We start from the raw sequence: 12,544 nt of genomic DNA on the forward strand, positions 1-12,544 counted from the left end.
AAAAGAAAAAGAAAAGAAAATAAAATAAAAATAAAAACAAAACCTGTCACCACGACAACCCATACCATCCTACAACTACAAAAAGTGGGTCTGCACTCCAACATACCATAGTAATTACATGTGTGTAACTTGAGGTCAAACGCTCAAATAAAAGAGAAAACTACAAAGCAATCAAATGAGAACTTCACAGGGAATTGCTTGGACGAAAATGCTGGTTTGGATGAAATTGGTGGCAACATTTTGTTTTGTTTTATGATATTCTTTATTTGAATTTCATTCGATTTTAGGCCCATATTTACAATGAACATTGCACACACACACACACACACACACACACACCATATATATATATATATATATATATATATATATATATATATATATATATTATATACATATATTATGCACACAATAATGAAGTTATGTCATATTGCTGTTGCTGTTTGTGCTTACTAGTGCTTTACTATGATTTTGTTCAAGTCTGGTTGCAGTTGGTTGCTTTTCGTTATGGTGAATTCCAGGAGCCCGGAAGAAGACCGTCAAAAGGTCGAAAGCTTGGCATTAAATACAGTGAATTAGTAATGATATAAAAAACATGTAGTGTCTCCCTGAGGTGGCATCCAAATATGTGTCATCTTTTTTTGAAGAATATCATTTGTCCCATTGTCAAAAATAATATCACATATGTTTGTTAATCACCTCATCCTCCACCCATGATAGGTTATGTGGTTTTTAGTAATATCATTGCTCCAAAAAAAGGTAAAACTTTAGTGTTCCACAACTTTCTGACTTTTCCCGACATCTAATAAGCTTTCTTTTAGATTAATTTTATTCTGTTTATCAAAACTGACCATGATGTGGAATTATATGGACCGCGATGTGGAATTATGATTAATGGAACTCCAGTCAGTGTTCAAGTTGAATTTTATAAATAGATTGAGACTAAACAAGCGCAATAGAGATACACGTACACTGTAAAAACATCGGTGTTAGATTTAACACCATGGGTGTTAAATCTAACACCGATCAAACTTCAATAGAGGACCACACCCACAGGTGTAGAAAGTGTATTGTGACGGTGTTAAAAAGTGTTCCCCTGGCACTTCGTGGTGTTAATTTGACACTGGCTGGTGATATTTTTGACACTGCGCTAGAGTTAATTCAATAATGACACCGCATGGTGTTGATTTGATATTGGTGGTGTTAATTTCAATGGTATAACACCCGTCCATCTTCAATAGGGGACCACACCAACTGGTGTTACTGTGGTGTAAATGTATTTACAGATTTTTTTCAAAAATCAAGTACTTTATCGGAAAATTCTCTATCGTCTTGTTGAAGTTCAAAATTAACAAGAAGTGCAGTAACTAAGAAACTATTCAAAAGACAATTTTAAATTTTGAAATGACACCCGGAGGTGTTAATCTAACACCATGAATGAGCACCGGAAATTTAACACCAGCTCGGTGTTTCATATTTAACACCGGCCTTTTTGCAGTGTTGATGCTTTAAAAATCGGACAGAAAATAACAACATTATGACCATTTAGATTATGTCTGTCACAATGACATGTATCATGAAATTGAAAAAAAAATATAAATTTCCTGCTCTATAAATTTCCTATGATTGTGCTTTCCAAAATTCATTTTTGAAAAGGAGAAACTTATCCTTCGGAATCATTGAATTAACAATTATCATCATGTAGGCCTACAGTAGTTCTAATGGTAGGTGACACGACATTATTTTACTCCTGCGACAAATGCTCCGGTCTCATTTTCTCCACGGACTTAAGGGTAGGGTTGTGATAAGGTTTTAGGTTTAGTGTAATGCGAGGATTAGGATTAAGGCTAGGGATGTTTTTGTGGGTGGAATTTATAATTGGCTTAACGTGCATAATATATTCCATTGGAGAAACTGTCGAAGGAGCAAATGTCATGGAACCGTAAAGGCATAGAGAAAGTTACAGTTTCTTTCCTTTAGAAAAAAAGAAATTTGAATCGATTTTTCATTCAGAAACGGAAAAAATGGTGAGGCGGTATCATTCTCACCTTATTTATAATTCGAGTCATGCAGTTTTGGCCGACATCAGCGTTTCATGAAAACGTGTAAAAATTTAAGATTGCATAATATTTTCATCCTTTGGCAAAGTTTCACTAAAACTTGTATGTTCAGTGAACTTGAATTTACTCAAGTAAAGTAAATGCGGAAATGGAATACTGACCTTAGTCATTCGGTCGGTATAACCTTCGGAGCAGATATTAAAGACGCGGTAGAGTGGGGATTCATGGGTTGCCCAATTCATTCGCTGCCCACCGTGGTATAATGAAAAACCAAGAATAGCACAAGTCCACAATAACCCAATTGTGACCGTGCACCTCAAAACGAACATAAAGTCGCACACACTGATTTTGCGTGAGGACTGAAAATTAGTGAAATGGGTCAACTTAGCCGAACTTAACTTTTTCATATTTTCTGAAAGAGCGGGTCTTCTTTCACATTATGCTAAAATTTGGTATCATAAAACGGGCAGGAAAGTGGTTTTTTTTAGCAGTTTATCTCGAACATTTTTGGTAGAATAGTGTGATTAGGTGTGTCTTTAGAATCCCTTTTTCATTTCTGAAAAACCTTGTCCACTCTCTTTGCTTTCAACTCTAATAACTTTTGAAAGGATAGTGCTACTGCTTTGAAAATTGGCATTAATTATGGACAGAATGTGTGAATGAGGCATGCTTAATTTCAGTTTAATCTAATAATCCCTTTATTGTTATTACTCTGGTGGTTTAGTTCCTGTTTTTTGTCCCATTCATTGCACAGCCTGCACAGTTTGGTAAAGATTAAGCGCTTGAATATGCACTGTACTTCAGAGCCTCTTTTCTCAGTACACACTTTTCCTGAGTTTGTGCTTTCTTTCTAATATTTAGATATTTTAGGAGAGTCCAATTGATTTGAGTTATACATCATTTTAGAGCTTAAAGTCTGCTCTTTCAGAATATGGTCTTAACTAAAAATTCATGTCTGGTAACTTTTTGTTTGTTTTGAGGTGCAGGGTCACAATTGGTAACGGTCGGCTCCAGTAAAGATTCTTCGGCTGTGTGTGTACTGACGTAGAGATCAGTCATAAAGCTATACACAATTCGTTACGAGGATTCTCGAATACTATCCGAACGGGGTCAGCCTTCCCACTCCATAAGTCCCCACGCTACCCGGTCTTTAATTTCCAGATAACACGCGACAACAAGAACAACAGACAACACACATACAATAGTTATATGTACAAAATGTACTAGCGAGTCATGGAATGTGTTTGCAGTAACAGTTTCTTATGAAATGTCATTTAATAAGTCACCATCACACATTCATATTCAATAAATGATACATCCACAAACAACAATTCGCGATAGTAAGAAATTATTTTAAATTCAAACTCCAACTTTTGGTGAAGCTGATTCTATTGCGATCATTATTTCTTCTGCATATCAACCGAATGAGATATAAAAACGAAACAAAGTCCTCGTACAATAGAATGATTTCTGCCTCTCAGTTGAGAGGAAATTTCCCTTGGCGGTTTCTTCCTTCGATGAATAAGAAGGGAATTGTTAGGGAAAATCAGTGGGGAAACATGTTTAGACGGATAGGATTTTTTTTTTTAAGATAGCTGGGAAGCAAACAACGAGACCGATAGAGAAAGACAAGGAAATTAGCGCGTTGTCAGGGAGAAAACACAGAGACAAAGACAAGTGAGGGATATGTAGAGAATGGGTAGTGGTATACACATCGGGAAGAATCGCAGGTAGATAATGCCGAGATATAACATCTCCAAGGAAAAATAACGAAAAGTTAGCTATGACTACAAAACTTTCAAAAGTTCATCGAAAGCAATCTACATGTATATAATTATGTTCGGTTTCGCATTAATCCTTTCCTTTACAATGTCTACACGAAGAAACTGCATAGCTTGGGATATAACATGATATTGGTTTATGCATATCAGTTGTCTTATATAATATATCAACTTTATCCTTTTGGAGTGTACATTTGCCATATACAACAATATCAAAATATAAAACATTAAAATAGCATATTATTCAGACTTCCAAAATAATACCTTAACTCTCGCATATTTGAAAGATGAAATGAAATACCATTTTTACAGCTGAAAACCAGAGCGATGTTAACTCCGAGTAAAGCTTGCGGAGTTGATGTCCTTCTGGTTTTCGTGTGACAAAAATGCCATGTTCATAATCCAGATTTCGAGATCATTTGCAATAGAACTTGACGACAGGACAGAACATCTTTGTAAAACATTCTTGGAGTATTCGTGTAGTATTACCAAAAAAAGAAAAGAAAAAAGAATGACGTACGGGGAAAAGTTTGATACTGTGACTCCTAAGCCAGGTCTAAGTTCAATTTTTATCAATAAAAGATAATAGCAACAATTATAATATGATAATTATGACCAGTTGTCGATTCAAACATTATGACTTAAAGGTCATTCTTTCGAGTCTGTCCTTTGAGTTCTTTCGAACGTCCAATTACTGGAAATATTTCCCACAGTAATACAATAGTGTTTGACACCCTTCGGAGGGGACTTTGACAGTATTGTTCGAGTCGTCGGCCCGTCATGAGAGCTGGTGCTAGAGTGATGCCATTCATCAGTAATATTCGGCTGATGTTATCTTGTTAATCAATAGCAACGAAAAGGAGAGCGCCAACATTGATCCCATTCGCATCCGTATTCGGCTGCAGTAATCTTGTTAATCAATAACGACGAAAGGAAGGGAAGCATCATTGATGCCATTATCCGTACTATTCGGCTGTTCTGGTTATAATAATAGTAGTAATAAAACGAAAAGAAGAGCGTCAACATCGGTGATTGCGGATAAGGTGACATTGTCCAGTGAACAGCATTGACTCGAAGCCATTCATTTTCATGACAGGGCGTTCTGAATCCAATAATAAAGCTAAGAAACCATTAAATGTGATCATTATCCAGGATGTTTCAAGCTACAGCATTTGCTCTTGAATGCTTTGCTGATATAGCGTTTTATTTTGAATTTAGAAGTCGTGTAAAATCATACGCACATGGAAGAAAAAAAACAACAACAACCAAAATTCACTACCCATAATGTTGCTTATCGTTTTAGATACATCGTACCACAATTCGATTGTTCGAAGGCCGAATTTATGGATACTCAATAGTACGTACCAATACAGACCCAATACAGACAAATGTGTCTAGCCTTTGTTGCTTTGCCAAAAGTGTTGACTCTTCGATGTGTTGTATTTTGTACATATAGCCTATGAGAAATGAATATAATGTATCTATGGTAAGCTCAAAAGCGTCAGATGTGATGTCAAGACATTATTATCATTACATATCAGTCTGGTAGAAGAAGACTTATTTCTCTGTAATGGATACTAAGATAATTCATATATGCACGTATTTCATATCGGCTTTGTTCTTGTCAGCTGTAAGTGAATTATTGTTAATCTATTCAATACATTTACTTTGTACGCAAAGATTCACTGGAAGAGATTGAAGGAGAGGAGAATGAAAATTCTGGATTCAAATTTAAACAAAGTAGTGCCCTCGTCCTAAGAAACTTCAACCATTACCATGTTTACGGACAAAATAATGACTGTCAATCGTCTGTCTCTCATTTGTGCGAATTCAAATCATTCACAGGGCACGCTAACAACACGTGCAAAAAAAAAAGAAAGAGCAAGCTCTTTTGAGTACATGAGTCGGATACGATACTGGTGGTAAGACAGGCACGATCTTATGTACGTGACAGGGAATGGAGAGTGGAATTTTATCATTTTGACTGTGTGCGCAGAAGTAAGCTTAGTACACCAGCTTTTGATGTGCTTAGATATTACATCAGGCTTTACGCCGTTTTCATCAATGATGCTCCGAAGCAAAGCCTACCAGTTCCGTAAAATCCGTAAATCTACAATCCGGTAGAGCCAGAATATTTATTTTTTGTCACGTATCATAGCAAACGATACTGTCGAGAGCAATATCATAAATTATGTGATTGATCGCATTAGCATTACTATTGACTTCGTATCCGACTGTGAACACCGTAATGTAAATTTGTCCCTGGACATGACACATAATATTCCATCATCAGTGGATATATGGAAAAGCAGCCTCTCGGCACATTGTAGAGTTATGCGTAACAATCGTAGCTACCCAGGACTGAAATAGTTACTGCTAAAGTCGTTGCATGCTTCGAGTGCCGATTGGGACAGAAAACTCAATAGCTTTGTATACACTGTCAAACGTTCCTGGCATAGAAATGGTTAATGAGCTGTACCAGCATTCAAGAGAGCGGTTTTGCTGCATTGTTTCATTGCGCCTTCAGAGTACACATATCTATAGAAGGAATATTTTGAATCACCGACTCCTGTTATTTTTATTGCACTAGCAATTACGGCGGATTTACCTGTTAAAGTTACGAATAATGACACCCTTTTAAAGTCAACATACCTTCCAACGTCATGTAAACAAAAGGTCTTGATACACCAGTATGATTTTAGGCAGTGTTTTGCACAATGTCCGGTTCAAGCACATAATCTTCTACCAATGAGGCAATCTGAGGAAGGAGAACGATGAAAATAACTGATTTTTTTTTTTTGTTCAAAAGATTGTCAAATAACAATAATCTTTCCCATTAAGACGATCTACTTCAGGTAAAAGTAGTTGTTTAAACATACAGCACTGTGTACCTTATCGATACTTAAAGCGAAAACCTCGGTGCTGTTTCAGACTCATGTTTTCACGCTTTTGTGCAAATTAAAGATAGACGTTTATGAGCTAGAATGTCCTATGATATTGTTATTAAGGGGGATAACTGAAAAAAGGGGGACAACTGATAAAAGAAAACTTTTGCCTCATTCAATTGCTACAGTTGGTGTGATTCTTATGACATAAAATCATCGTTCAATAGAAATGAGCCACACGTCATGTACGTCTTTTTCTACAACTGATCTATTGAGGGGAGCGATTAAAGTGATTAGCTGTAACAGTGTGTAACGTATAGCTAAAGTGAACAAATTCAGTTATATCACGTGAAAAAAAAATGCAGCGTCCATGTTTAACTAGCTCTATTTAAGGCTAATTCTATTACGATGTACAGGGAATCCTAAACAAATTAATCGTCCTTTATAATGCCTATTTTTCGGCCAAAGTTTTTAACTGTCACCACAAATTTCTTCATAATGAGCGCAATACACATTGATGTCACTGCCATACCAATCATGGTATATATGCAGCAAGCGATGAGACTAATTAATGAGTTATCGGGTACTAAATCACCGAAGCCAATCGTCGTTAGCGTGATAAAACAAAAGTAGAAAGCGTCAAAGATGTTCCAGTTTGCTTCGATCAGATCGAACAAAATGGCGCCCGAGGTGATGTAGCCAAAGAGTAGGAGGAGAACGGGCCACATGGGAATTTCGGACACTTCGATATCGCCGCGCGCACGGCCTTCGCTCGCGTCCGACTCGCTCCCCTCGTAGATTGTCCCCAGTTCGTCATCGCCCGTCTCGCTCCTGCGCGCTTTCTTCTTCCGCCGCTTGCCCTTGCTTTTACGTAAGCGGTCACGTGATAGTTCCGATTCTGGCGGAGGAGGCGGCGGGCGAGGGTCGAAACCCTTCATGGCAATGTCATTGAGTAGCTTTGTATTTTCGCCGCACGACAGCTCAGGAAGCGCGAATGCGAGGTCCTCCCTACTGCTCCCAAGCATCTTGTCGTACGTGGCTAGGCGTATTGCGAGAGTAGAGTCTATCAACTTTAATTTTCTGTGATGATGTAGCGACTTTAATGTTGGAGGCCTCATCAACACCTTCTTACGCCCTCGAAATCTTCTGCGAGGGAAAGTATTGCTATATTTGTGATTGAGTCCCAGAGAGGTTCGGTCTATGGTTCCACCTCCATGTTCGCCGCGTCGCTTCGCTCGTAATTCCACGTTGGTACGTGGATAGGTGGAGGCCCCTGACGGGCTGTGGCGGGACGCCGAGGAGCCTTGCCTTGATATACTCTTCGGCTCGGACGACGAGCGGCTGGAGTCGCCTTCGCTTCCGTCCCCGTCTTTCCGCTCTCCAACCTCGTCGCCCTTATCGAACTGGCGGAATTCTATGCAAGACTGCTGCCTAGGGAAAGACGACGACGACTTGTTTTGTCGAGTGCCACCCAGCTCTATGTTCGAGCCCGCTCGGCTGGCAGAGGCGAAGGGCTGCGGCCCCGCCGAGTCATAACTCTCGCTCTTTGGTAGTGACGGAGATCGGTGGCTTGCTTCCGACGACGTCGCAAGCGACACGACGCTTCTAACATCATCGGCCGATCCCTCGCCTATCTCTTCGCTGATCGGCCTGGGCAGGTTGACGAGCGACTGCTGTTGGGACGAGCTGCTTATGCTGAGCCGCGAGCCCTGTGCGTCTCCGGCATCCTCGCGATCCTCCAACAACCGTTCGGCCATCTCGTTGGATTCGTCGTATGGGGGCGGTAGACGACTATCCGCTGCAGACACGAGCTCCATATTGAGTGACAGTGGCCTCGTATTGGTCACTTTAGTTTGGTTGTCCATATTCACAACTGTTTGACGAGGCTTTTGGGTCCCCTTCTTTGAACTCTTTTTGCTTCCTTTGCGAGCTTTTTTCTTGTTTTGTGTGCCCTTCGTGGACCTGGTACTTCCTGTAAGGTCAAGACAACACAGAAATGATAACGTCAGTGGGCTTAACTTTGAATTACACATATTATCAACTTAGAAAGTGAATAGACGGTATGCATGCTAAGCAGAAACATTTGATGTAAGTGGTAGATATCATAATGCCCATAGTATCTTCTAAGAACTGAACACTTCATACAAACACGAATGACTGCAACAACTTCAATTTCAAACACATATTGCTCTTAATATGGACAATTTGACGTCAGTGGTTGATGTTGGTTTTGTTCCATTCTACAGAGGTAGCAGTTGTATTGATTTGATTTTTTTCCCCTGCATCTCTCTGCAAGCGCAATTACATAACATAGATGCACCGAGAGAGAGAGATGGAGAGAAAGAGCGAGAGAGAGAGGGGAGAGAGAGAGAGAGAGAGAGGGAGAGAGAGAGAGAGAGTGAGAAAGATAAGCATGATATCAATCCTGTGTATTGGATTTGATTTATCCAATTTAAAGGGAAAGAAGACACACAATCACACACATGCATACAAAGTAACAGTCCCACTTGATTGTAAAGGCAAAGATCAAGAATTTTATTTGTAGAACACTTAGCCCGACCATTTTCATAATCTGTTACGATTTATGTTATTAAATTTCGGATTAAACTTCGGAGGATCTATCTTCCTGCTTGCATAGACACTTTACAATTCATTTCTCGCTCCACCCCACACCCCCCCCCCCCCCCCTTCGGCGCATTATTGTCACTGAACATTACGTAGGCCCTACTTTCAGATTGTATCCAGTAAGTTTGTGTTTTTGCCTGCTGTAAAAATGATGATCTGTCTTTCTTTTTGCAATATCTATTTTACTAATATGTATTGAATAATTATGTATTTAATTATTGTATTTAACTATCCAATTATTACACTTTTATTTATTCAATATGTATTTTTTATCAACAGTATTGCCTCATATTTCAATGTATGTCAATGTCATGTTTTTACGTGAGAAGAGGAAAAAAGAATCTGAACATGTAAACAAAATGTGCGAGTTAGTGACAATATTTTGATATAGAAAGAATGATAATTATTCAGAGGGGTGAAGGTTCAGATTCGAGTTTCTTCACTTTGTCTCCCTCAACAAATTAAGTTTGTTAAGATCGCAACTGCAGATCTGTAAATCAACAAACATGTCGGAAAAAAGGAACCAGTGGGACTCGAACCTGTCATCTACTGCTTTCCGGGCAGCGACACATTACTACCACCAGGCTGTCCCTGGTTGCCGGCAGTGACACGATGAACATGCCACTGCCGGCAACCAGGGACAGCCTGGTGGTAGTAATGTGTCGCTGACCGGAAAGCAGTAGATGACAGGTTCGAGTCCCACTGGTTCCTTTTTTCCGACATGTTTGTGAATTTACAGATCAGCAGTTGCGATCTTAACGAATTTAATTTGTTGAGGGAGACAAAGTGAAGAAACTCGAATCTGAATATTTTGATTGTTTCAAGATTGTTTATCTCTTCCTGTTTCTTCATCTTACTGTATCTTCGCCCTCTCATCTTTGAATGTGCCTTGAGTATTTCATTTCTTGAATTTGGCGTAATTTTGATGGCAACTATCATTCTCGTCATCACTATTATCATAATTATGTATGTTAACTGCTGGGGATTGATGATCATGGTCATGTTCTCAATATCTTCGAATAGCTCATAACATCCAACAAATCTGATATGTTTTATCACATAAGAATGACAGCGAAAGAACAGAAAAGAAAAAAAAAAACATCATGAGTAACCCATCTTACCTTTTCGCTGCAAAGCATTCTTAGCTTGCTTCTTCTTTTTCTTCTTCTTGCTTTTCCCGCGCTTTCCGCACCGCACCCTCTTGCACAGGCGGCTGGTGTACATTCTGTAGAGAAGTCGGGCGGATGTCGCCATCACGCGGCCAACATTGGTCAGGACGAGCAACATCAGGGGAATTCCAACGAGGGCGTACAGCATACAGAAGAGCTGTCCGTACCACGTGAGTGGAGCGATGTGACCGTAACCTGCATAATGACCATGAAGGAACATTGTGCTGCCATTAGTCGACTAGAATGATGAGAACTACAATTCAATGTGTTTCACACTTCAAATACTTAAACGGAGGAAAAAAACCCAACGCCCAACCCCAGCCAACCAATCTCCCGCCGCAACCGCTGCAACCGTGCCTGCCTGCACCTCATCGGACTCATCAGTCACCTACGAGCCTGCAGCAGACGTGGACTTCCTTTAAATCTTCGTCCGCGAAGCAAAGCCATACATACATGCACATAATGTAGTTTAATGGAGTCGAATCTACAGAGTCGGCACGCTGTGTTTTGCAATTGACGAGATTATTTGTAATTATATTCACTGTTTACGCTTGACTTGGATCAATGGAATTTCCTTATCATTCTGAAAGCTTGTAAGCCTACCTCGCCCTACTTAATGACACTGATAGAATACAGTTAGGATCAAACGCGTTTTTGTTTTTTTTTTGTTTTTTTTTTGTTTTTTTTTACAAAAAAAAAGATTCACAGAAGGTACGATAAAGGTTTAGGAATTTCAAATTGCCCGATCCACCCGGAAGGACAATCCGTAGATATAAAATACAATTTGAAACTCTCGTATGCTTATTATCGTGTCACTTTCGATTATGGCGTTCACGAAATGGACACGTTTTAACACACATTCGCGATGTTTAAATGTTTTCTATGGTAGAATTGTACAACACAGGAGTACGTGAGTTAAGTGATACAATCATGTGTTTGGAATAAAATAATGAACATTAATTTTTTGGTGGTCATTAAATGTGGACAAGTCATTTGGCACGATTACAGTTTGCTCGTCATGTGTATACATACTCATCTATGCACCTACGCTATCAGGACCTGTAAAGAACAACGTCAATGATAGTGTACACATTGATGACGCGCGCCAGGCTATGTTTCTATGCTTTTCAAATTCTAACGCAAGCACACATTAACTTTGTCATTACTATTTCTTCCATGTGTTTTGTTTGTTGTTATTTTTCATGGGGAGGGGGAGGGGAGGGGATCCACTTTGACATTCCACTTATTTCAAGTGATTAAAAAATCTTCCGTGCCTCATGGTAATAAGTATAGCCCTTATCTTTATTCATCTTATTCATGCTATCTTGATTGTTTGCTGTATAGTCTGACAATCAATATGTTAATGAGTGCACGGGTATTTTCTAAAAATATTAGTACACACAAAGCAATAATGGAAGTATATTGCAGATTCCAGGAATGCCCTCATCACATCAAAAGCCAAATACCGCCCCCATTAGTCTCGGTCCACTTGCCTTCAACAATATCACTTCTTTGCAATTAAGAGAGAGAGAGAGAGAGAGAGAGAGAGAGAGAGAGAGAGAGATTTACCAAGTAATCAGATATTTTCCATTTAATTGCCATAAATCATCGTAATGTGTTTTTTTTTATTACAATAAGGGGAGTTAACAAAATAACAACATGAACAAGAATATTGCTTTTTTCTTATAGCAGACGATTTTTACAGATTACTGAAAATGCTCGATTCAGATGATGCGGACATGCAAAAAGACTGGCAATGAGCATACCATAATTACTAGTATTGACTTTGCATCCATTTTACCTTAAAATTCATTTCATGACTCAATTTCTGGCACGGAACGCAAGCTGAAATAGAAACAAATGCGTCTATTAAAAACTACATGTATGATATGTCTCTAAATTCGTATCAATTAAGTTAGTACATCTCAAAGAGATAGTTGCATTTACGAACAGTCTGACAAAATGTAGTGTGCGAGCTGCAAATCAAACTGAGAATATCGGCTAACATTTTAAAGAATAAACGC

General features: G+C 39.0%; 1 protein-coding gene across 1 annotated transcript in view; it reads right to left on the reverse strand.

Moving 5' to 3' along the window:
• Positions 1 to 6,566: 6,566 nt before the first annotated feature.
• LOC139728799 (uncharacterized) overlaps positions 6,567 to 12,544 on the reverse strand; it is a 126,229-nt gene continuing 120,251 nt past the window's right edge. Inside the window, exons 2-3 of the mRNA XM_071639736.1 lie at positions 10,473 to 10,715; positions 6,567 to 8,698 (exon numbers count right to left, since the gene is read on the reverse strand). Coding sequence (XP_071495837.1) covers positions 7,158 to 8,698; positions 10,473 to 10,715 — 1,784 coding nt within the window. The 3' untranslated portion in view covers positions 6,567 to 7,157. The remainder of the gene's footprint in view (positions 8,699 to 10,472; positions 10,716 to 12,544) is intronic.

Source organism: Diadema antillarum, unplaced genomic scaffold (assembly GCF_040938485.1).
Source record: "Diadema antillarum isolate AM-2024a unplaced genomic scaffold, OU_Dant_1.0 seq00000201_RagTag, whole genome shotgun sequence".
NCBI classification, from domain to species: domain Eukaryota; kingdom Metazoa; phylum Echinodermata; class Echinoidea; order Diadematoida; family Diadematidae; genus Diadema; species Diadema antillarum.